Source organism: Protopterus annectens, chromosome 17.part0 (assembly GCF_019279795.1).
Source record: "Protopterus annectens isolate FY-2018-M chromosome 17.part0, PAN1.0, whole genome shotgun sequence".
Classification (NCBI taxonomy): domain Eukaryota; kingdom Metazoa; phylum Chordata; order Ceratodontiformes; family Protopteridae; genus Protopterus; species Protopterus annectens.
The window spans coordinates 605,105,598-605,132,701 of record NC_056751.1 but is presented as its reverse complement, the minus strand read 5'-3'; the positions used below and the strand labels follow the sequence as shown (position 1 = coordinate 605,132,701).

The following is a 27,104-nucleotide window of genomic DNA, read 5'->3' as shown; positions in this document are numbered from 1 at the left end:
GACATGTGCTTTCTGGGTGTGAGACTGAATACAGCTTCTCAGATGGCATTTTTGACCCCGGACAAACAAAGAACTCTTCATCTATACTTCCAGCAGTTATCAGTAATGTCCAGGCTGACTGCAAGGACAGTCCTTCAAGCCTTGGGGTTCATGGCATCTTGCATTCTAGTTCTTCCCAATGCCAAACTGCATATGAGGAAGCTACAATGGTATCTCAAAAGTGTGTGGACTCAACACTGCCACGGTTTGGACACTGTCATTTGGATCATACCTTGCATCCAGAAGGATTTCTTGTGGTGGGCTCAGGAATGTCAACTAAACAAGGGACTCTCTGTGACCCGACCAGAGGCAAGTCAGATCCTAACGACGGATGCCTCGGACTTGGCTTGGGGAGCACACTTCAATGGGAAATGGATACAAGACGTGTGGCCTTCCAGACTACTACATTTGCATATCAACATGAAGGAGATGTTAGCAGTCCAGTTTGCTTTATTGGCCTTCAAGGACCTACTTCAGCCGGGACAGGTGTTGATTCAAACAGACAACACAACAGTCATGTGGTACATCAACAAGCAGGGGGGAACCCATTCCTACCCTCTTTGCAAGCAAACAATGATTTTGTGGGAGACTGCTCTGAGTTTGCAAATCAATCTTCAAGCACGGTTTCTGCCAGAAGCACAGAACTCCCTAGCAGATGTATTGAGCAGGCAAATTGTGGATTCCCACGAGTGGAAACTGGATCCTCAGGTTTTCAAACAACTGACTGTGGCTTGGGGAACTCCAGACATAGATCTGTTTGCTTCTCCACTGAATTTTCAACTACCAACATTTTGCACAAAGATGTTCCACCCAGATGCTTGGAAAGTGGATGCTCTATCTTTCAGTTGGAACAACTTTCACATTTATGCTTTTCCTCCTCTGCCTCTTCTTCCCAAGGTACTCTTGAAAGTCAGGCGGGACAAGCCTTGCATGATTCTAATAGCACCAGATTGGCCACGTCAGCATTGGTATCCTCTGCTGAGGAGTTTAATCCAGGAGCCTCCTTGGCTTCTGCCACAGGTTCCTCATTTGTTATCCCAGTCAAACAATCATTTTCTCAATGTTCGGGTGCAGTCCCTGCATCTGACAGCCTGGCGTATTCTGTGATGGAGCCGGTGGGGTCTCAGCTTCCTCAACAAGTTTTAGATGTCATTTTGGAAGCCAGGCGGCCTAGTACTAGAAAAGTTTATGCTGATAAATGGAAGAGATTTTTTCTTTGGAGCACTGCAAAGGGTTTTGATGTTTCAGTGCCTAATTTGAGTTTTGCACTACAGTATCTTACTGAATTGCTGGACAAGGGTTTGTCATTCTCTTCTGTGAAGGTTCATGCTGCAGCCATTTCTGCTCACTATGATTTTGACCCTCCTTTATTTTCTCATCCTTTGTTCAAACAATTTCTTAGAGGGGCAAAGAATATAAGACCCCCACGTAGAGCTCCTACTCCTTCCTGGGATCTCAATTTTGTTTTGGAGAAACTTACTTTACCTCCTTTTGAACCTGCAGCTACGTCTGAATTTAAGTTTTTGTCTTGGAAGACTGCTTTTTTGTTGGCCATTACTTCTGCTAGGAGGGTATCTGAATTGCAGGCACTCATGGCAGTCGAACCCTTTCTGATATTTCATAAGGGCAGAGTTTCTTTGCGAACTAACCCTACTTTTATGCCTAAAGTGATTTCTAATGTGGCCTTGAACCAGTCTATTCATTTGCCTACTTTTTATGCTGATCCCCAAAATAAGGGGGAAAAAGTCTTGCATTCTTTGGATATCCACAGGCAGTTACGTTACTATTTGAGCAGAACTAAGGAGTTCAGACAGACTCAACAGTTATTTGTTTCTTTTGCTTTGAGTTCACAAGGGAAAGCTGTTTCAAAGCAGACTATTTCAAAGTGGATTGGTCATTGTATTGCTTTTTGTTATTCTCATCATGGGAAGGATGTTCCTGCTGGGATCAGACCTCATTCTACTAGGGCTACTGCCACATCTACTGCTTTTTTGGGGGGTGTAGCTACTAAGGATATTTTGGAGGCAGCTACTTGGAGTTCAGTACACACTTTTACTAAGCATTACCATCTCCCTCTTTATTCCAAATCCAGGGCTGGGTTTGCCACTGCAGTTTTACAGGGCATGTTAGCAGCTCCTAATGCTATTTAGTTTGCCAGCCTCCCTTTTCCTTTGCTTTGGGATTCTACCCACAGGTTATGACTGCAGCAATGTGAGACGAAGAACATAGTACAGTTTTGTACCTACCATAAATGTAGATGTTCGAGGATCTACATTGCTGCAGTCTAATTATCCCTCCCTCCTTCCCCTCTATAGTTGGTGGTGGCTGTGTTTTTTATTTTAGGATTATCTCTTTTTCCACACTGGTGGTTGTTGGGCCTTTACTTTTTTGGCTCTGGCCTTCTTTCATTCTTAGGCCTTCTGACATCTGGGGCAAGAAAGACTGAGGATATGACGTCGGTCATGCGCTTAAGTACTACGACATACTGACGTCAGCTCTAGGCGACAATGACTGAAGCCAGCCCAGCTCTTTGGTATTCGGGCCGATCGAGGACAGCGGACTACCCACAGGTTATGACTGCAGCAATGTAGATCCTCGAACATCTACATTTATGGTAGGTACAAAACTGTACTTTATGACTGCAGCTGTATGAGCACTTGAACATCTACATTTATGGTAGGTACAAAACTGTACTTTCTTTAGGCCTTAAACCAACCCCCTCCCTTTGAGCCATCAGCTATGTCCGAGCTAAAACTTTTGACCTGGAAAAATTGTTTTTCCACTTGCTATTACTTTTGCAAGAAGAGTTTCTGAACTTCAAGCTCTGTTTACTAAACGTCCTTATTTAATTTTTCATAAAGGTAGGGTTTCTTTATGAACCAATCCTTCCTTTTTACCAAGGGTGGTGTCAGAATCCAGCATCAGTCATGTTATCAACCTTCCATTCTTCTTTCCAAATTTTTCTAACAAAGGAGAATATATGTTACATCTTTCACATGTCCATAGACAGTTACCTGCACAGAACCAAAGATTTGAGGAAGTCTGAAAAATTATTTGTTTCCTTTTCTGATTCAAAATTAAGCAAACCAGTTTTGTGTTCTGGAATATCCTTCCTTAGTCTCCTTCTGGGATTTGGGTAGCCGTGGGCTTTGTCCTAACAGTTAAGGAATGAATGCAAATGACATCATCAGATAAAAAAGTTATGTACTCACCATAACATTATATCTGGGTTGTCTATTTTCATTCTCCCTCATCTTCCCATCCACCAACCCCCTCCTTGCTTTAATTCCAGAAAGATCGAAGGATATTGGAAGAAGCTCTGTTCCTTGTTTGAGCCCCAGTTTCCATTATTTCTTTGTTTTCCATTGCTCCTTAGGTCTTTGGGCAGCAAACTAGATCTGAGGTATATTAGGTGACTAGGGCATTATGGGTAAAGGGAGGAGCTTGAGAGTTCAAGTGTTCTATGATCTGGAAGAAGAGGTCGAGTCTGATCTGAGGATTGGATCCAAACCCAACAGTTTGTTGAAGAACAAAAATGGACAACACAGATGGAAAATTATGGTGAGTACATTTTTTCCATCACTATTATGGGTCTATATCACCATATCGAATGGTGAAAATATCGAAAGTTCACAAGAACGAACTTGTGATGTGAAGTTGTGAAATCTGACCGTTTATTCTCGCTGATGGGTTCGGAGCCGATCCACGGCTCCGACACGGCCTATAACAAAGCTCAAGGTTTGCCAATAGCTCGAGACTAAGCCCCTTATCCCATGATGCACTGCTGGAATTACCTCAGATCTAGTTTGCAGCGGCACAGATCTCTCCGTTCCAGATAGCTCGGACCATTATTAATCGATAGATTCATCTATTTGCAACTTTAAAAACTTTTTTTCTTGACTTCTTGATAGAATAGTATATATATATATATATATATATATATATATATATATATATAATCTCTATAGTTTTAGACTTAGTCTTAGTTATAAGTGCCCTGTGTTGGCTTCTGTTTTTCTATAGTGTTGGGCCTAAAAGTTGGCCTTGTATTTAACCGCATTCTTAGCAGTACTTTGGTAGATAATTTCTTAAGTGTGTTGTTTCAATTGTTTAAAATTGTTTAATTTGATAATAGAAATGTCAGACGAGAAAGAGAAGCCACATCCAAAGTCTGGCTTCAAAAAATGTTCAGATTGTGGACAAAAAATGTCAGTCACTGACGGGCATGTTCAATGTGTTTATTGTCTGGGGGCTAAACACCTCCAAGACTCTTGCAGTATATGTCACTCCTTCTCCTCCAGGGTACTTTTAGAGAGAAGGAGGAAATTAGTGGATAGGGGTTTACTTCAGCACCCTTTCTCCGAAGCGCTGGGTGACCAGGATGGTGCTAGTACATCCTCGGTGATTCAAAATCATCCAAAAAGACTAAAAAAAATGGAAGGTGTAGGGTCATCGGTTCCACTGTCCTCGGAACCGAGTGTCCCTTGTGTTCGGAGCCAGCTCACAGCTTTGGAGCCGGTCTCTGAGATTCCCTCATCTCCTCTGCTCCAGTCAGCATCTTCAGTACACTCCTCAAAGCCTTCTGTCAGCCTCTCAGATATGGATATGGACTGGCTAGTGCAGAAGCTTTTACGGGCACCAGGCCTTGCTAAATTGCTATCGGCTCCAACGCCTTCGTCAGTGCCAAAGACCATTAACCTGGACTTGACTACTCCTCCTCCGAGTCGTACTGGACTTTCGGAGCCAAAGGAGCCCGACCTGATAGTTGTGGAGCCGAGACCTGCACCGGTGTTATTGGTTCCATCTAATCGGATGTCCTCGGCGCTGACCGGAGACTCTAGGAGCCAACACTCTCCTGTCGGGTCTGGGGAAGATAGTCATACCGATTTCTCGGTGCCGACTCTTCTTCTCGGGGCTACTGCTCAGATGAGCTTGGCTCCTACCTCGGGCTTGGAGCTCATGGCCTCGGTGCGGGAGGATCGGATGGTCCCTTCGGATCTGTCTACCCCTTTTCGTCGGAGCCATGGTGCGTTCGATGCCATGAGGAGAGTCCTATCTCCAAAGACGTCATCAGCATCAGGTCTGGCTTCCTCCTCCCCTCAAGCTCCTGTGTCCGCTCCTGCTTCTATTGGTCCACCCAAGCATAGAGACCCTGAGCTTCAAGTAGCCCCACAGGGCACCCCCTGCTCTTCTGAGACCTTCCCAGATCCCCCCACTGAGGAGATACCCAGGAAGAGACTGTGCAAGAGGAGGCACTTGGACTCCCCACAGGAGTCTTTGACATCTGACTTGGATGAGTCAGAAGGGTCCCCTTGATCCCCCTCTGAGGATATCTTCTTTGCTGAGATATTAGAGATCCGTACTCAGAGGGGCGGTTGGCAGTTCAAAAGCCCTACCGAACATGAGTCAGTGCTCTTGAAGGTTTTCGGGTCTCAGCCTTCCACTTCTTGGGTGTCTCCGCCTTACGATGAGCTCATGGAACCGATCACTCGTAAGGCGTGGGTGTCTCCGGAGGCCATGGAACCTGTCCCTCAGAAGCCAAACAAGTTCATCTCTGCCCCAGTAGACAAAGCCTTTTTGACTAAGGGAGTGCCTGTTGATGCCATGGTGGTGGCTGCAGCCACTAAAAAGGAAACGTCTAAGACGTCCTCATCTATCCATCCTCCTAACAGAGATTCTAGGATCATGGATAGGTATGGGAAATGCATGTTTAGTTCAGCAACCTTTTCCACTGAACTATTTAACCCATTTTACAAGACTACAAAGAGATCTCCTGAAAGAGCTAGGAGATGCTCTTCAGGGTACGGTAGCTGCAGGGGTTGCCGACAGAGTTACCACACAGCTCGCTACCCTAAACTCGATTGTGAACTTGTCCATGCGTCTCATATCTGTGTAAAAATCTGTGTAAAAATCTGTTATCCAGTTGACTGTGTAGTTTAATTTAATCCTGACTTGCGATCAGGATTAACTCTAACCTGTGGAACTTGTTTAACTTGCTTACTTATGTAACCTCTGTAAATAGTCTGTTTGTAATATGTAATGCTGGTATTATGCAGTGCTGTATCTGCTTACCCTTGGAGCTTTTCTCCCCGGGCCTCCGCTGAAAATGGACATGCATTCAGTCGGACTATCCTGGTCAACAAATGTAAAATAAATAAAATAAAAAATAAAAAAATATCTTATGCAGCTGATGGTGCGAGTAGAGCCGTTAGTTCAGGCATTGCTCTGCGTAGACAAGCCTGGATGCATCTCTGTTCCTTTGCAGAGCCTTTCAAGTCTTCCTTTATCAACACCCCATTTGATGGCTCATCCCTGTTTGGGCCCAAGGTAGAGAAACTCTAACCAGGTGTGAGCAGGAAGGCAAGACTCTGTATGCCGTTGGAGTCCGTTTTTCTACCCCTACTCAGCCCTATCCCAAGGGCCCTAAGGGCGGAAAAATGTGGTTCCGAAAAGCACAGGGAGCCTTTCAGGACACATGTGGAGAAACCCCCTCTAGAGGCAGAGGAGGGGATTATAATGGAAGACACCGCCCGCGCGGCATTGGGGGTCTGCAGCAGCAGGGTGACAGAGGCCAGTTCTCTGGTCAGCCCTACCAGCGCTCCTGAAAGGAGACCCGGCTGTCCAGCTCTGGAGACAGTCGGGGGTCGCTTATCCTTGTACCCAGAAGCCTGGCTAAGCATAACGTCCGATACCTGGGTACAAAGCATCATTTCCAGAGGGTATTTCATACTGTTCTCTTCCCCTCTCACTCCTGTAAACAGAATCCCGGATGTTCCATCCAGTCTCAGGGAACAAGCAACTATAGAGGTCCGCAAGTTGCTAGAAAAAAAGTGTCATCCAGCCAGCCAGTCCCAGCAGACCAAGTTGGATTCGGAACTTACTCAAGATTCTTTTTGGTTCCAAAGAAAACAGGGGACTGGAGACCTATCTTGGACCTCATCTGACTCAACAAATTTGTAAAAAAAGAGAAGTTCCGAATGGTCACGCTTCAGGCCATTCTTCCCTTTCTAGGGAAAGGCGATTAGATGTGCTCCATCGATCTCAAGGACGCGTACTATCACATAAAGATGGACAGATGCTCCAGAGATCACCTGCGTTTCCGGCTGGGAACCAATCACTACCAGTTTCCAGCCCTGCCCTTTGGTCTCACTACAGCCCCCAGAGTGTTCATCAAAAGCATGGCAGTGGTCATGGCTCACCTGAGGCGTCTAGGATTCCAGGTGTTTCCATATCTAGACGATAGGCTCCTCTCCGCTACCACCAAGCATCAATTGATTCAGGCAACACAATCTAGTCTGACAATCTGCCACCACTTAGGTATTACAGTCAACTTCGAAAAGTCTGCCTTGTCGCCATCGCAGCATACCATCTTTATAGGAGCAGAGTTAGATACCTCAACCACCACTCTACGTCTTCCAGTCGAAAGGGTCTCACTTCTTCGCCAACACGTCAACCCATTGGTGTCAAAGAACAGAGCTACAGCCGCAGAGGTCTTGAAGGTACTAGGTTTGATGGCGGCAGCAATTCTAGCCATTCCACTCGCAAGGATGCATATGCAAATTATTCAGTGGCTCCTGTTCACTCAATGGTCTTACCAGAAATTACCAATGAACCATATGATTCTCATCACAAATTCTTGCAAGAGAGACCTTCGGTGATGATTGACGTCTCTTCATGTCACAATAGGAAGACCCTTTGTGCTCCCCCCCCCAGTAGCCACTGTGACCACGGATGCTTCCCTGATAGGGGGGGGGGGCATTTTCAGGGAAAGACTGCCCAAGGCACATGGATGGATCAAGAGTCACATCTGCATATCAATGTTCTGGAGTTGAGAGCAGTACTTCTGGCGTTGCAGTACTTCCAGGACTCTCTTCCTCTAGGGACAATTGCAATTCAGACAGACAACATGTCAGTGGTCTGGTACTTGAACAAACAGGGTGGAACCAAGTCTTATCCCCTTTGTCGAGAAGCCCTCAGGGTATGGCAATGGGCTGTGTCATCCCAGCGTTTTCTGTTAGCAACGTACGTCCTGGGGAAATCCAACATGATAGCGGACAAGCTGAGCAGGGCAATCCTGTTGCCTCACGAGTGGTCTGTCAACCAACACGTTGCGGACTTGATTTTCCGCAAATGGGGCCAGCCTTGCTGCCAGTCACATCAATACCAAATGCAGAAGCTACTTTGCCCTAATACCACCTTCGGGACATCCCCTGAGAGATGCACTTGTACACGATTGGCCTCCGGGTCTCCCATATGCATTCCCACAAGTTCCATTGATACCCAGGTTTTTACAGAAAGCAAAAGTGCTGGGAAGGACTGTTATCCTCATAGCCTCCCATTGGCCTCGACAGATTTGGTTCCCGTTCCTTCACCATCATCTGCTGGAGGATCCATGGATCCTGGACCCAGTTCCAGACCTCCTGACACACCCGTCAGGGGACCTCCATCCTTCATTGCAGTCTCTAAAGCTGACTGCTTGGCTGATCCACTTCCCCAAATAGCCAGGCTTCATTCACTCTCAGATGACACAAGACAAATTCTATTGTCTTCTCATAAGCAATCCACCAGAAAACTATTGCAGTAAGTGGAAAAGTTTCTCCATTTGGGTCAGTATGCAAAAAATATGACCCTTTCCGAGCTCCTTTGTCGTCCATTTTAGAGTTTTTGACAATGATTTTTAAGGAAGGAGCAACAGCCCCCCACAATAGCAAGTTCGTTCTTGTGAACTTTTGATATTTTCACCGTTCGGCATTTTCACCATTTGATATGGTGATATAGACCCACCATTATAATGGCTGCTCTCCATAGGAGTTATATTTAGTTCAGTTTCATACTACCTCTACGCAGTAGTAGTTCTTTTTCAAACCTGAATATACTTGTCTTTCCAAGATGCACAAGATAATAGGATGTTTTCAGATATACTGGTCTCATGATGCTAACCAGTGTAAGGCTCCCTGCATCAGTAGCCCTCAACTCCAATTTTCAGTCTATTATAGGTTCGCTGCAAGGCAATAGACCAGTTATGACTTTTGAAGTCTAGTCACTGCAGTTCCACTGGTACATCCAACTAGTTACTCTCCTCTGTCAATAGGATGTAGAAGGGCTAGGCCTGGTGTAGATTTCTAGTTTCCCATTCATTGATTTAAGTTGGATTTGAAAGTAGAAAGGGACATGCTGTCTTTACAGAAAATAGGAGCTTGTAACAGATATGAGATATTTCTCAGGTCTCTGTTTCCATGGTTTTACCTGTTCTTTTTTCTTCCTGCTTTTGTAGCTGGTGAGCAGTATTAAACTCTGCGACTTGCGTGGGAAACTGATGTACCTCCTCATACAACCTCCTTGCCTAGTTGTGGTATACAATTTGGATTTCAGTATTCACAGAGCTTGTATTTCCACTACATATCGTAGAATTCCATTTTGAGTAATTTCTAGCTTTGTTTAAGTAAACTCAATTGGAATATCTCTAATCAGATGTGCCAGCAAAGGGGGGGGGGTCTTAAAATATTTGCAAAATTAAGGCAGACTACCAGTGAGTATTGTTTATATTGCCCTGTTTTCATAAGTGTCTGGATTTTAGCCTAAAGATCTGTTATTTTCCATGGAGTTCATCAAGGAGGGGATGTTCCTTGCATTTCAGCTACATATCCTGGAATTTCCTTTTGAATAATTTTTAACTCTGGTTAAGTAAATCCACTTAGGATGTGTATAATCTGATGTGACCCCCCCCCCCCCCAGCCTTTTGACTCATTCATTTCTTCTTCACCAAGGATGAGAGTCATTGGAGAAGGATTATCATTTAGGGTGCCCACCAGGGTGGTGCAGTGAATTTTCTATTTTTTTTACTGCTGTCTATATCCCTGTGCACACTCAGTTGTGTAAGGGGAATGGACAAGTAATGGAGCTGTCTGTAGTTTCTGCAAAGGTGCTTTGTCATCAAGCAGCCAATTCCTCCAATCCTAAAGCACAGGAAGTGATTTCCCCAGTCTTCACTAGGTACATTACACCTACCCATTGTGCCCATGAGTGCACAAATCTAGGCAACCCCTCTTCAGTCCCCCCATCACCAGCAGTGCCATAGCAGCTAAGTAAACCCCAGTCAGCTGGGTCATGTTCAGGACCCCACCCCTCCATGCCAAAAAGTCAGGCTCTCTCTCTCTCTTTCTCTGTTCCTCCCTTCTTTTGATAATGCCTCCATATCCAATCTGTATTGTCTCATCAGGCAGCAACTGAATGTGCCAAAAAAACAAAAGAAAGAATATAAGAAGAGGGAGCATATGAGAAGCAAGAAATGTGGAAAAGGCACAAATACAGTTGCAAGAATCAAGTAGAAATAACATGTAAAACACCAAGAGATAGCTTTCCACTGCAAGAAGCACACTGCAACCAAAATGTTCTAGATTAATGCTTTTGTTCCTTTAATAAGTACAACAGAACTTCATCAGATAACACTCAATACAAAAAATCCTCTTTATGTAACGAGAGAACCAATAAAATTCTTACATTGATTAAGTTTATTGTAACATTTTAAGATTATTATTAAATAAATTGTATTTGTTTTTTAATGCGTGTGCAATGTTTTAAATATTATGTGAGTGAGAATTTTAAACAGCCTCAATACTTTTGAAGTGGGAGGGTACTTTAATTATTTTATGATCTTAATGTAATAATTTTATTGGTTCTCTCGTTACTTAAGGGAGATTTTTGTATTAAGTGTTATCTGATGAAGTTCCGTTGTACTGATTAAAGAAATGAAAACACTAATCTAGAACATTGTAGCTGCAGTGTGCTTCTCATAGTTGCAAGTATAGAAAACTCCTGGAACAACCTTATGTTAGTCAGGATCTGACGCAGGAATGGTTAAGATCATGTGAATTTAAGCCAAAAGATGAAAGGTTAATATTGGCAGCCAGGAATTGTGAGCTGTGCACACATTGGGTTGCAAAATCCCATTAAACATGAGAGAAGCAGACAAATGCAGGTGTTTTAAAACAGAACTGGAAACAGTCACACATCTTGTTGCTGGGTGTGATACACTAATGGCAGAGGGCCTGTATGCTGAAAGGCATACAAATGTGGCAAAACTGTTGCATTGGGAATTGTGCAAATATTGCAGTATTGAAGTAGCTTAGAAGCATTGGAAACGAGCCACAGAACATTATAGAGAATGTTGAAGCTCATATCACATGGGATTCACCTATTGCCAACAGTTCAAAAAACAGATGTGGGAATACAAGATAATAGTAGTCCACGAAAAGAAAACAAAAGCAGCCTTGATCACTGAAATTGCTACACAGTGTGTTAAATACACATAGACACAAAGTCATCAATTACCAGGATTTGCAGGGAGAAATGAGGGCACTGTGGAAGAAAGCTACCCAGACAGTTCCAATAGTAGTAGAAACAATGTGTCTCATAAAAAAAGAATTTACAGTCTTATTTAGATGTGCAACCTTATGAATTACAGGAGGAGTCAGTTCTTGGAACATTGAGAGTGCTGTGAAGAGCACTTTTGGTTAACATCAAGGATTGAAACAATACAAATTTCATGAACTTTAGTAATACTTTGACTTAGGAATGGGGTCCATTCCCATCATGGTATTGGAGACCCAAAAGACTAAACTGGAATTGTTATGCCTTGGATACCTCCATTTGCTACTCCTTTAATGATGGAGGAATATCCTCCTTTAGGAGCATAACTACAGCCACTAGTCCATTTGGAGATTCTTCATCACTGGTTCCTTCTTTTATGGAGTACACCTTTAGACACCGCTTTCCTGTTTGACACTGTTTAGACATTTAAAGGAAAACTCCACCCTACAACTAAAAAAAAATATTTTTTCCACTCTGTTTCCTGACCTATTTTAACACCTCAAAATCACTCTAAGTGCTGTATTTGTAATTTTAACTTGTTTTCCACAATGGCTATCAGTGGGAGTTGATGTATCAATGTGATCTTGTACTCCCTCAAGCCTTTCTCTTTCCCATAATACTTTGTATGACTCATGCCAGACATAAGCAAGTAACTTTGAATTCCCATGCCATTGACGTATAATGGGATTTGGGAGGATCACTGTTATTTTCTTTACCTTCTGTAAGACTGCTGCTTTTCTGTCTCTAATCACCTTCATTTATGTTTGGCTCAGACCTTGATTTACACTATACTTAGAAGTTATCCAACTACAGTCAGAAAAGTAACTAAATTTCAGGTCTTTATTCAGTGTTTTCTTTTGTAGTTCATGAGGACTTGAGAGTCCCCCCCCCCTCCCCACACACACACTACTGCAGAGGTGTTAAAACTGTCACTGCACTGAGAGACCCTTGCAGAATCAATTCCCCAGACTACAAAAGAAAACCCTGAACAAAGGCCTGAAATTTAGTTACTTTTCTGGCTGTGGCTGGATAACGTCTAAGTGTAGTGTAAAATAAGGTCTGAGCCAAACATAAATGAGGATGATTAAATACATAAAATAAACGGTTCTTTTACAGAAGGTAATGAATATAACAGTGATCCTTTCAAATTCCATTATATGTCAATGGCATGGGAATTCAAAGTTACTTCCTTATGTCTGGTATGAGTCATACAAACAAAGTATTATGGGAAAGAGAAAGGCTTGAGCGAGTACAAGATCACTTTGATACATCAAGCCCCATTGGTAGCCATGTTGTGGAAAACAGGCTAAAATTACAAATAAATCACTTAGAGTGATTTTGAGGTGTTAAAATAGGTCAGGAAACAGAGTGAAAAAAAAAACAGTTTAAGTTTTAGGGTGGAATTTTCCTTTAAGGAACTCTATCCCTTCCTGTGCCGTATGTTTGTGTTGTTTAATACTAGATGTGAATCAATTTTTTTTTTTTTTTTAACCTTAGATTCAACTTTTTTTTCCCTGGAAAGCTGTGTTATTTTAGTCCCTTGTTGCGTATTTGTGCATGCATTCTTATTCCTCTCCATGTCTGTTTTACGGTGTTGATCTGTATCTGATTTTATATGCATAAGTTTCTTTGTATTTTTCTGTTAGCACATTCTGCTTGTGATTTTTATTTTTGTGTAATACTTGATATGTTGTTTTTACATGTGTTTATGACAGTGTATAAATACTTCTTTATGCGTCCCTTTTCTGTAAGAATGCATTTGTATTTGTTTTATGCATTTTTGTATATTGTATGGGTGTACATGTGTTCAGGTGAAAAAAAATAATGCCTCTTTCTCTTCCAAGGGAGAAAAATGATAAAATACAGTTGCTAGAAGGTTGCATTGCTGAGCTTACTCCAGAAGATGAAAGCCTTCTTCGGATGGGAGAGAATGACTTTAGTGTGATGTATTCTACTCGCAAAAAATGTGCCCAGCTTTGGCTGGGGCCTGCTGCATTCATAAACCATGGTATGTTTTCAAAAGTGTGTTAATACATTTTATAGCTGTAGCAAGCATTGCATTCTTAGATATACTGTAATTTTGAAGAGATGTTAATAATCAGCTGCTTTTTTGAATACTTTTTCCTGTGTGACTCTTTTGCATTGTGATAGTAGTGTCCCTTATGATGATCTCTTTTTAAAAAAAAAAAAATAATTATCACATTTTAAGCTATAACATGGGTTTAGAAACACTGATAGAAAAAATCATAACATTTTCTGTTGTTGTCATGAAGTATTCATGTTTTCTTTTTAACAATTTTGATTCACACCACTATTCTATAAATTGCTGAATTACTGCCTTCCTGTAAACATCACGCCTCTTCCTCCTGAATATTATTCTGCATGTATTGATCCCATAAATTCCATTTATTTTTATGAAATTTGCTGTTTCCTCTATTCAAAGATTCTATCTCCAGTTCTTTTATCTTCATTACAGTATCCAAAACTTCACTTATATTAGGTATAGATTTTGATTTCCATTTTCTAGTAATTGCTTTTTTGGCAGCCAGTAGCATTAAACTTAGTAAGGCTTTACTCTGTCTAGGCAATTTGGATCCTGTGTCCAATTTCAAAAGAATAATTTCTTTAGTTGCAAACCAGCTGTTCCCCAGTGTTTTCAACAAAATATTCTATATTGAATTTTTAACCTCTGTCAAATTGTTACATTCCTGAGCAAATATGTTCCCATAAACCCCTTCTCTCTCTTTCTCTCTCTTCCCCATCACACCTCTAGCATTTGCTATCTACTCAAAGAAAAATACAGTGAATTCAGTTAGAGTTCTAAGAATACCTATGCAAATACCTCCATGCAGAAATGTTGGTTAGTCTGCACTTTGCTGCATACTTGGACGCCTTACAAACTTCTTCCCAGTGTGCCTTTGTAAATTGCCTCTCTATTCTGTTTTTCCCTGAATTTTCTACCCTCCCCTGATCGATTAATGTAGTTGCCATTCGATATGTTATATACCATACTTATCCTTTTTTTAACAGCTTCTGTTCTAGGTGCAGCTTAAAATTCTACAAGAGCATGTAGTACTCCATTCCCCATATTTTTTACCTATACTCTGGTGTCAGTCCCTGAAAGGGGACGTAGTCTGTAACCTGCAGTCCAAATTTCTGTTTTGCCTCATCTCACTCTGTTAACATTCCTTCCTGAGTTATTTGCTCCCAACGTCTTAGTTAATTTGCTGATGTCCTCCAGTAAAATTTCACCTAACCCTACTGATTGGTAAAGTCTCCTTTCTTCATTTTCAGTCTGGCATTTCTTCTACTTTATAAATGTCATAGTCTGTGTGTTTTTGTTATTTTCCTTAAGGAGCTGCATCCAAACTCCTAGTCTCTCTCCTTCCAAACTGCCACCCTCATTTCATTGTTATCTTTTTCCACTGTCATAACTTTCTGTTTGAGTTATATATATGAGCCTTAACTGTGTAGCTCTAAAGTACCTTGTCAAATCCGATAATCTTAAACCATCTTGTTCTGGGGGAAAACTGAAACTGCTTATCCCACTCCATCGTCTCCACTGCCACATAATTTCTTTCAGCTATTTATTAATTTGTCATCCACCACTTCTCTGGTTGGTAAAAATACATTTGACCTATATATAAGACTAAAAGAATTGTAAAAACATTTTCACTGCTTGTATTTTACTGTCTATATCCTTACTCGCGAGCTTCTAATTTCTCAATTTTTATATAATCTTTTGTTTAGTTTCCATCTTATCATGTCCCCATAACTATAGGTATTACTAAATCAATTCACGTGTGGATACACAGTTTACCATTACAGCCTTTATTTTATATCCATTTATTTCATATCCTACAAACTGTCTCAGAATGTTCCACAAAACTGAAATGTCCTTTTTCTGTACAGGACATAAATTGATTCACAGCAACATGTGTATTTAATTAAAAGCTTTGAGACCCCCGCAGTGACTATATCATATCATGCACAAGTAAAACCAAAGCTAAACATTTAGGGTAATGCTATAGAAATGAGACACTGGCACTTTTCTTCTTCATCTGTTAAGAAAGAGGAATTTAAGGAATGGGTAGTGGATATGATTTGAGACTTACTAGTGAAGATAGAAATTACTTTAGAAAGAATAGTTAGTGAGTGGGATGACATGAACATGGAGTTTAAGACATGGTAAACATAACAGAGAAAGAGATATGTGAAGTAAGTAATAAGAATTACTGCAAAACCACGAACAAAACAGACAAACAAATAAATAAATAAATAAATAAAAATTAAAGCCAGTAGAAGGGCCAGTAAAAAGACCCAAACTCTATTTAGAACACTGTCCAGTGCCTCAGCCAAAAAGGCCTTTCAAAAGTCAAAGATTAAATACACATTTTCTATTTAAATATATACTGTCATTAAAAACAACAAATCAAAACTTTACTTCAATTAAACAATTAAATTATAATCAATGTTTCACATCCTATAAAAAGGTTTTCCAGTTACATTCCAAGTTAAATCCACCAGGTGTCAGTGTTCCATATTTCAAAATAAGTAAACTCTCTTTAAAAAGTAGCATATGCTTTAAATTCATACTATTAAAAACTTAACTGTTGCTAAAAATGTTCCTTGGAGACAATTACCATCTCCCCCATGATAAAGAGAGAGATGCATGGCTAATGAATTTTCTACTTTTTTATTTTTAATATCCCTTAAATGTTCTAACAACCTAGCCTTAAAAGCTCTTTGTTTCCCTTATATAAAAAAGACTGTATGAACATTTCAGTACTTAAATTGCACCTTCCGTACTACAGCTATAAACTTCTGTAGGAGTGTACACAATACCATTAATTCTTTCATACAAACTTAATACATATTTACATACTGAACACTTATTACAATGGCTTTTTTCATACACTTTTAACCCCAACCCCAGTTTTTACACTAGGTGTGGTATAATAACTATGGACCAACATCTCTTTTATATTCCGTCCCCTCTTATAAGAAAAAGATCATCTTCTAGGTAAAAACTGGATTAAACTTTTGTCTTTCAGTAAAACATCCCAATAGTATTTAATAATGATTGAAACTTTCTTGGAAAAAAAAAACAGTATATACTGTAACAAAATATATCTTATTTTTCTCATTCAGTTACTTATACCTCCTAGATGTATTAAATCTCTTATTTTGATATGGTTGGTCTTTTAACAAATTACTAAGTGCTTTTTTAATATCCTGAACTTCATAACCCCCTTGTTTAAATTGTATGCAGGTTCTTAAAAATTCCCCCTCAAGTACCTTATCGTCATTACAAAGTCTCTGGGTATGGAGTAGCTCTCCGTAGGGCAAAGACTTAATACGGTGTGGTGGATGGCAACTCATCCTATTCAAAAAATAATTGCCATTCTAAACTTTTCTATGAACTCTAGATGTTCATCGTGTTTCACTGTTGCAGTCATTACACTTGGGTTATCCTGCTGGCAGGCTACCCGCAGTCGGCCAGAGTTCCAAAGTCTAGGTCCGGCGTCGGTTGCTGTCACCTCTTCCCTGTCGTCAGTGCGCCAGGGGTATAAAAGATGCAACCGACGCCATTTTCTTCAGTCTTTCTTGCCGCGCGGTGCCCGAAGCAAAAGCAGTTCGTAAGTGTCGGTCGGCCGACTCCTGAGATTTTCTAAATCGAGTTTCAGAACCGAAGTCTTCAATAAAGCTAAGTACCCCGTTGGGGAAACATTTTCTTGCTCCAGACCAATGTCAGTAAAAGTTAACAATTGTATTTCTTGTGGGAAGCAAATACCTCATAAGGACTTTCACTCTTACTGTATTCCTTGCCTAGGCCCTGACCACGACGTTACTAGTTGTCGGTTTTGTGCTAAATTCAACAAATGCACTATTAAGCGTCGGTTTGATTTTGTTTTACATTACTTTGGCCGAAGGTTTAACTACATAATGCCGTCAGAGGAACCGATGACCGGAATTCATAAAAAACGCAAAGACAAGGAAAAGGACAGACATCCGAGGTCCAAAACCGACAACGAAGCCTCTTCTAAGCCAGTTGCCGGTTCTCAGTGAGGCACTTTTGCAGCCCTTGACACCCGCTACCTCAGAGCCACAGGCCATATCCGACTCCCACTTGGAGACACCTAGGCCTCTGTAAACTCAAGGTATTGGGCCAGCGGAAACTATTCCCTCAGATGGGTCCGGAGCTGCTGAGCAGGCATCGGCTTCTGAGGGTGTTTTCAGACCTTCACAGCTTACTATTAAGTCCACTGCAGCAGCCAAGGCAAAGTCAAAAACACCATTAAAGACAAGGAAACAAGTACAGCATTCTCCTGGACAGTCATCCATGCCAAAGAAACAGATGCTTAAAATGGCCAAAGACTTAATTACTTTGATCAGGGGTTCCCATCCCCCTCCTGATAAAAGGCCTAGGCAAGACACTGACTATGATTCCTCTGACCAGGTTTCTGTTTCCTCTGATTCCTCTTCAGATCAGGAATATTCTATCCCTCCCTATGAGGACTCTGATGCAGAAGAATCTATTCCTTCAGCTTCTGTGCCTGAGGATTATTCTTTTGGGGAAACCCTGCACACCATGAAGGGAGCATTTCCATTGGGAGAGCCAGGATTACTCAGAATCCAAGAAAAGGCTCAGAGACTTTCTTTTATTGCCTCTCAGCACAGGCCCCTGGCTATCCCCCCTGTGCTTGATATTGTTGATGATGTTTTCTCTGAATCCAGTCTGTCTCCTGATTCTTTACCCCCTGCACCAGACAGGTACTACAGGGTCCCTGACTCTCAGAAATTTCTTATAAAAACCCTGCTGCTGACCCAGAAACAATTTCTCAGGGTCCCAAAGGGGTCAAGGCTTCCACTGCTAAAAACCCTGTCCCATCTGATAGGGATTCTAGAGCTCTGGATAGATGGGGGAAAAAAGTTTACACTTCTGCTACTTTAGCTGTAAGGGCTTTAAACTGCCAGTTTCACATGCTTGAATATCAACAGTACCTCATGTCTTTGTTAAAACACAAAATGCTTACAAACTCAGAAAGTCCTGACAGTAAGGAAATGCAGGATTTATTGCATGCAGCTAAACAAGTGGGAAAGCATACTCTGCAATGTGGTTTTGATTCATTAGAGGCCTCTTGTAGAGCCTCAGTTACAGGCTCTGTCATTTGAAGGCATGCTTGGTTGAAAGAACAAAGTTTACCTGAACATGTTAAAGTAAAATTATTGGATGCTCCATTACAGCATGATACTTTGTTTGGTGTTAAGGCAGAAGAGGTGTTAAAGAAAATGGAGGATAAAGCAAAATCAATGCAGACAGTAAAGGATTTCTTACAGGTTCAACCACCTAGGTTTAGCAGAAACTGGCCTTCAAAAAATTGGTCCTTTCCGGTGTCAGACAGACCACAAAGAGGCAGATACAGATGCCCAAGAGGCAGATCTCAGCCCCAACAGACCTAAATAATGGGGTGCTTCAGCCCCAAAGGAGGAGAAGACAAATCACAACCTTATAGGAAACAGTCCCAATGACTTCCCTCTACAAATGCCAAGCACTTACCTTTTGGCAGCACCCCTTGGGGGAAAGCTAGCACTTTTCTCACAAAATTGGCACATAATCACCCAGGACAAATGGGTACTGAATATTGTTTCTCAGGGTTACAGGTTCCACTTTCACACCCTTCCAAAATCAAAAGGTATGCCGGACCTGCCACAAAACCAGTGGGCAGAGGCACAAAAGCAAATTGCTGCTCTCATGGACATGGGAGCTATTCAGAGAGTACCACAGCAAGAACAGGGACAAGGATTTTACTCAAGACTTTTCCTAGTACCCAGAAAGGACAAAGCCTGTAGACCAATACTGGACTTGTCAATCCTAAATACTTTCCTTGATGTTCCAAAATTCAAAATGTTAACACTGCATCAACTTCTACCCATGATGGGCAAGAAGGCCTGGCTAGTTACTTTGGACCTCAAGGAGGCATACCTGCATGTCCCAATCAGACAATCTTGCAGAAGATACCTCAGATTCATAGCAGGCTCAATGCATTACCAATTCTCTGCACTGCCCTTTGGCTTATCTACTGCGCCCAGGGTCTTCACAAAATGCCTGGCACCAGTAATTGCATTTTGCAGACAAAGAGGAATTCAAATATATCCCTACTTAGACGACTGCCTTATTCAAGCAGAGAGCAAGGACATTCTTTTAAAACATCTGGCGTTTGTAAAAAGATTACTTATTTGCCTAGGGTACACAGTAAACGAAAAGAAATCAAAACTAGTGCCCTCTCAAGAGATTGTATTCCTGGGTGCAAGCTTAAATACAACTGCCCAGATGGCTTATCACGCCAGACAAGCAAAGGCAACTGACTCATTACTTTCAAATGATGGCAACAAAGACCCAGCTCCCTGCAAGAAACATTCTGCAGGCCCTGGGTTTCATGGCATCCTGCATTCTACTAATTCCATATTCAAGACTGCATATGAGGAAACTACAATGGTATCTAAAAAGTGTTTGGACTCAACATTGCCACAGCCTGGAAACAATAATAACTTTAATTCCCTGCCTACAACAGGAGTTTCGATGGTGGTCCCGGGCCTGTCACCACAACAAGGGACAGCCTTTCACCTTACCCACAGCCAGGCAGACAATAAAAATGGATGCATCGCATTATGCCTGGGGGGCACACATGTCAGGAAAATGTATTCGGGGCACGTGGCCCGAGGAACAAATGCATCTTCACATCAATCAAAAAGAGATGCTAGCTGTACAGAATGCCCTGACAGCTTTCAAGGACCTACTACATCCAGAACAACTATCACTAAAGACGGACAATACCACAGTTATGTGGTACATAAACAAGCAAGGGGGCACACATTCCTACCCCCTCTGCAGGCAAGCCATGACTTTGTGCAACACAGCACTGACCTATCAAGTACATCTGCAGGCACAATTCCTGCCAGGAACAAAAAATACATTGGCAGACGACCTAAGCAGAAATCTCATGGATCCTCCCGAATGGAAACTAAATCCACAAGTCTTCAGCATGATAACAAGGAAATGGGGACGCCCAGACATATATCTTTTTGCCTCCCCTCACAACTGCCAACTACAGAAATTCTGCACAAGGACCTATCACTCACAAGCACGGAAAGTGGATGCTCTATCATTCAGCTGGAAAACCCTTACAGTTTATGCCCTCCCTCCACTGCCTCTTCTTCCCAAAGTTCTCCTAAAAGTCAGACAAGAGAAGCCAAAAATGATCCTGATTGCCCCAGACTGGCCACGCCAGCACTGGTACCCAATCCTAAAGAGCTTGTCTCAAGGCCCAGCCTGGCTTTTACCTCAAATTCCCTATCTTCTGACTCAACAAAACAATCAGATTCTGCACAGTCAACTCAGAACCTTAAATCTGGCTGCATGGCAGATAATATAGCCACTCAGACCACACCTCTCTCTAAAGCTGTTATGGATGTCATTTTAGAAGCCAGGAGGCCCCGCACTAGGAAATCTTATGCAGAAAAATGGAAGAGATTTTGTGCTTGGAACCAGGCACAAGGGCTCGAACCGCATGTTCCAAATATACCTCAGATTTTACAATACCTAACTGAGATGCTGGACAAAGGCCTATCCTTCTCATCTCTTAAGATCCGTGCCTCTGCCATTTCAGCTCATTACAATACGGAACCTCCTATTTTTTCACATCCACTACTAAGACATACCTCAGAGGGGCAAAAAACATAAGACCCCAAGGAGAACACCAATACCTACTTGGGACCTCAATTTTGTTTTATAAAAGCTCACACTGCCTCCTTTTGAGCCAGCCATCACAGCTGATATAAAATTCCTATCATGGAAAACTGCTCTACTCCTAGCAATAACTTCAGCAAGAAGAGTCTCAGAGTTACAGGCATTAATGGCAGTGGAACCTTTCATCATTTTTCACCAGGGCAGGGTCTCTCTAATGACAAACCCAACATTTATGCCAAAGGTGGTTTCCAGTGTGGCTCTTAACCAAATCATTCATTTGCCAACTTTCTATCCAAATCCCCAGAATAAAGGGGGAGAGACTTCTTCACGCTTTGGACATACACAGACAGCTACGATTCTACTTGGACAAAACAAAAACTTTCAGAAAAACTGAGCAACTGTTTGTAGCTTATGCTGCAGGATCACAAGGAAAGCCTATCTCAAAGCAGACAATTTCAAATGGATAGGACACTGCATTTGCTTCTGTTATGCACAACATGGCAAATCAGTGCCTAAGGGCATTAGGCCACATTCTACCAGAGCAGCAGCCACTTCAGCAGCCTTTCTCAGAGGAGTACCAACCAAAGACATTTTAGAAGCTGCAACCTGGAGTTCAGTGCACGCTTTCACCAAGCACTACCACTTACCTCTCTGCTCTAAATCCAGAGCAGGCTTTGCCACTGCAGTTCTGCAGGGCCTGGTAGCCTCTCCTAATCCTATTTAGGCCCAGCCACCCAACCTCAGCTTTGGGATTCAACCCAAGTGTGATGACTGCAACAGTGAAACACGATGAACATAGTACAGTCCAGGTTACCCACCCACCATCCCCCTCTTCATTACTCTGACTTTTCTGTACCTCTCAACTCTATACAACCTATGTGGTGTATTTGCTTGTAGATGAAGGAAATGTTTATTTTAGTACATACATGCTTTTTGGCATAATTTTTTCCAGCCTTCCTATTTGGGGGCACCTGACATCTGATGCAAGAAAAACTGAAGAAAATGGTGTTGGTTGCATCTTTTATACCCCTGGCACACTGATATAAGGGAAGAGGCGACAGCAACCGATGCCGGACCTAGACTTTGGAACTCTGACCGACTGTGGGTAGCCTGCCAGCAGGATAACCCAAGTGTAATGACTGCAACAGTGAATACACTCGAACATCTACATTTATGGTAGGTACACAACTGTACTTTTTATACCAGCATCCAGCACACCCTCTAATTCCATATCTAAAAAAACTAGTTTTCTCCCACACTGTACACCATCAAACCGTAAACCAAATGTGAAGTTGTTCTATCTTGCCGTTCATTCTTACAGATGGGTTCGGAGCCGATCCAGTGCTCTGAGTCGGCCTACTACAAAGCTTGAGGTATTCAGACAGCTCGAGGCCAAGTCCCTATCCCATAATGCACCTTGAGTTACCTCAGATCTAGTTTGCCGCTGCAACAGATCGGAGGTTTCCTCACAGCTTGGGCCAGTGTATAACATATTTTTCTGAAAAAGCTCCTATTTTCTATCTTTATATCTTTATAATTATAACTTTAGAACTTTAATAGCTTATTAGATATTGTTAGCTTAATTGTGATAGTCTCTTATACTCCTTTTGGCCATCTTTTTTTATAGACCTTTATTATCTCCCTTCCCTTCCTTGGTGTGCCTTTATATAGACATTAGAATAGTTTTAATAGCTTAGTAGTGTGTTTTAGCTAGCATTTATAGGCTTTAGAACTTGGGTGTTTGTTTATACATTGATAGTTAGCTCATATTTAGCCATATAGAGCTCATTTGTTTTTTAAGGGCTACTTACTGTTTTATGTATTATAGTGTAGTTTCAAATTGTTAAAAACATGTGTGTGTGTGTGTGTGTGTGTGTGTGTGTGTGTGTGTGTGTGTGTGTGTGTGTGTGTGTGTGTGTGTGTGTAACTATCTTATACATTTCACAAGACTGCAAAGAGACCTCCTAAAAGAGCTTGGAGATACTCTTCAAGGTATGGTAGCTGAAGGAGCTTCAGACAAGGTTGCCTCCCAGCTTGCTACCCTTAATTCCATAGTGAACTCATCTATGCGTCTTATCTCATATGCAGCTGATGGAATAAGTAGGGCAGCGGGTACAGGAATTGCTCTCAGGAGACACTCCTGGATGCGCTTATGTTCCTTTGCGGAGCCCTTTAAGTCATCTTTTGTCACCCTTTTGATGGCTTATCTCTTTTTGGGCCCAAAGTTAAGGAAACTTTGACCAGGTGTGAGCAGGAAGGAAAGACTCTGTCTGCCATTGGAGTCAGTTTTTTCACCCTACTGGACCCTACCCCAAGGGTCAAAAGGGAGGAAAGATGTGGTTCCGAAAAGCCCAAGGAGCCTTTCTGGACACAGTGGTGCACCCCTCTCCGGGGGCTGAGGAGGGGGCAATAATGGAAGATACTGCCTTCGCGGCAGAGGGGGGGGGGGGTCTGCAAAACCAGGGCGACAGAGACCAGTTCTTTGGGAAGCCCTACCCGTGCTCCTGAAAGGAGGTCCGACTGTCCTACTCTGGAGGCAGTCGGGGGTCGCTTATCTTTGTATCCAGATGCCTGGCTAAAAATAACAAATGACAACAGGGTACAAAGCATAGTTTCCAGAGGATATTCTATTCCCTCCGCCAACCCCCCCCCCCCCCTTGACAGCAAATATCCTGGACGTTCCACCCAGTTGCAGGGAACAAGCAACAGTAGAGGTCCAAACGTTGCTAAGAAAGAGTCATCCAACCAGTCCCAGCAGACCAGACAGTATCCTGAACTTACTCAGTATTCTTTTTAGTTCCAAAAAAGATGGGACTGGAGTCCTATTTTGGACCTCAACAGACTAAACAGAGCTGTCAAGAAGGAGAAGTTCTGGATGGTCACGCTTCAGTCGATACTTCCCTTCTTAGGGAAAGACAATTGGATGTGCTCGATAGATCTCCAGGATGCGTACTACCACATAAAAATGGCCAGACCATCCATGGAACATCTGTGCTTCCGTCTGGGAGCCAGTCATTACCAGTTTCGAGCCCTCCCCTTTGGTCTCACTACAGCCCCCAGCGTGTTCACCAAATGTATGGCAGTGGTCACGGCTCACCTGAGGCGTTTAGGATTCCAGGTGTTTCCGTATTTAGACGATTGACTCCTCACTACCATCACCAGGCATCAGCTAATACAAGCCAGGGACACCACTCTTACTCTTTGCAATCAACTGGGCATTACCATAAACTCAGGAAAATCTGCCTTGTCGCCATCGCAACATATCGTTTTTATCAGAGCAGAATTTGACACCACCACCATTACTTTAAAACTTCCATCAGAAAGGATATTAGTACTTCGTCATCAAATTCAGAATATCAAATCCAGAGACAAAGTTCCAGCATCAGAAGTGCTAAAGTTGTTGGGGATGATGGCAGCTGCAGTAATAGCGATTCCGTTGGGTTGCATGCACATGCGGAGTCTACAATGGCTGCTGTTCACGCAATGGTCTTATCAAGACCTCCCAATGTCTCATCTCATTATTCTAACAAACACATGCAAACAGGATCTTCGGTGGTGGTTGACCTCTCTTTAAGTAACGATAGGTCGTCCTTTTTATCCTACCCTCACCATCGGCCGCAGTGACCATGGACGCTTCCCTGATCAGGTGGGGGGGCATTTTCAGGGAAGAACAGCCCAAGGCACATGGAACGAACAAGAGACAAATCTGCATATCAATGTCCAGGAGATGAGAGCGATACTCTTGGCGTTGCAGTACTTTCAGGACTCTCCCCCTCTGGGGACAATTGCAATTCAGACTGACAACATGTCGGTGGTCTGGTACTTGAACAAACAAGGAGGAACCAGGTTCTATCCCCTTTGTCAAGAGGCTTTAAGAGTATGGCAGTGGGCTACATCCACCCAGTGCTTTCTGATAGCAATGCACATCCTGGGGAAATCCAACGTGATTGCAGACAAACTGAGCAGGACAATTTTGTTGCCTCTTGAGTGGTCCCTCAAAAAGGATATAGCAGAAAGAATGTTCCGCAGATGGGGCCAGCCTTGCTCCGATCATTTTGCATCCCCCATGAACACAAAATGCAGAAGCTACTTTGTCCCGATTCCCCCTCCTGGAAATTCCCCAAGGGACGCACTCGTACACGATTGGCCTCCGAGTCTCCCCTATGCATTCCAACCAATTCCCCTGATAACCAAAGTACTACAGAAAGGAAAAACCCTGGGAAGGACCATCATTCTAATAGCTCCTCATTGACCTCGTCAGATTTAGTTCCCCTTCCTTAGACTTCATCTTTTGGAAGATCCTTGGATTCTGGACCCAGTTCCAGACCTCCTGACGCATTCGTCTGGGGCTCTTCATCCCTCCCTTCAGTCCCTGAAATTGACAGCTTGGCTGCTCCAATTCCCGACATAGCCAGGTTCCATAACCTCTCAAACAAAACGCAGCATATTTTAATATCTTCTCATAAATCCTCTGCTAGGATGTTGTAACTTAGCAAATGGAGGAGATTATCTATATGGGCTTCTCAGAATAACATTGATCCTTACCAAGCCTCTGTTTCCTCTGTATTAGAATTTTTGACTATGCTTTTCAACAAAGGAGCTGCGGCAGCTACAATTCAGGTACAGCTTACCGCCTTCTCTAATTTTCATCTTGGTATTGAAGGATTTAACATAATGTCACACAGGCTATCTAAAGCCTTTCTCAAAGGGACCTTCCACCTCAGACCACCAGCTAAATCTCCTTGTACGCCCTGGAATCTAAATTTTATGCTCTCACTCCCACCTTTCGAGCCAGCTTCCTTCTATGATTTGAAATTTTTGTCTTGGAAGACTATCTTTTTAGTAGCCATCACATGTACCCGAAGAGTATCAGAACTACAAGCCTTGTCCATAAAACCTCCGTATTTGGTTTTTCATGCTGACAGAGTTTCACTGCGAACAAATCCTTCGTTTTTACCTAAAGTTTGTATTGAAGCTAACCCTAACCAGATTATAGATTTACCAGTGTTTTTCCCTAAACACACCAACAATTTAGAGTATATGCTGCACAAGCTTGATGTTCACAGACAGCTCAGATTTTACCTGGATAGAACGAAAGAATTCAGAAGATCAGAGCAATTTTTTTTGTTTCCTTTTCAGATTCTAGGAAAGGTATGCCTGTGGCAAAAACAACACCATCTAAATGGTTATCTGATTGCATCACTGTCACTTACTCAGCTGCCAATTTACCTCTACAACACAAAATTAAGGCTCATTCTACCAGAGATGTGTTCACGTCTTCTGCTTTTTCTGCTAGGCTACCTATAGACAATATTTGTGCAACAGCCACTTGGTCAAAGGATCATATTTTTATCACTCATTACAAAGTCGACAGAGCCTCCTTTGGTTCTACTGTCCTGAAAAACATAATCCCGTGAGCCACCCGAGAAAGATGGTGCTTGGGACGCAATTCATCTGTAAGAATGAATGGCGAGATAGAACAACTTCACATAAAGAAGTTATGTACTCACCATAATGTTCCATGTAGTTGTTCATCTCACCTTCATTCATAGTTCCCACCCTCCTACCCCCTCCTGGGTTTTTCGAGGACCGAGATAGTAGTTTTATCATGGTTGTTTTGTCTTTCTATGGTTTTTACCTAAAAAAGTGACAGAATGGCATATTGTATTCTTGGAGGCAGCAAACAAGGTCTGAGGTAACTCAAGGTGCATCATGGGATAGAAACTTGGCCTCGAGTTGTCTGAAGACCTTGAGCTTTGTAGTAGGCCGACTCGTAGCCGAGGTTTGGCTCCAAACCCATCTGTAGGAATAAAGCCGAGATGAACAACTCACATGGAATGTTATGGTGAGTACATAACTTTTTATTTTGCTCTAATTCCAACAAAAAAATATTAACTAATAATTCCCCACCGTCACATAAAAAATAAATTATCAATAAATGTAA

General features: G+C 42.3%; 1 protein-coding gene across 1 annotated transcript in view; it reads left to right on the top strand.

The window, feature by feature from the left end:
• Window positions 1-27,104, top strand: part of KMT5C (lysine methyltransferase 5C) — a 955,038-nt gene that overhangs the window by 507,492 nt on the left and 420,442 nt on the right. Inside the window, exon 6 of the mRNA XM_044059587.1 lies at window positions 13,254-13,417. Within this exon, the coding sequence (XP_043915522.1) occupies window positions 13,254-13,417 (164 nt within the window). The remainder of the gene's footprint in view (window positions 1-13,253; window positions 13,418-27,104) is intronic.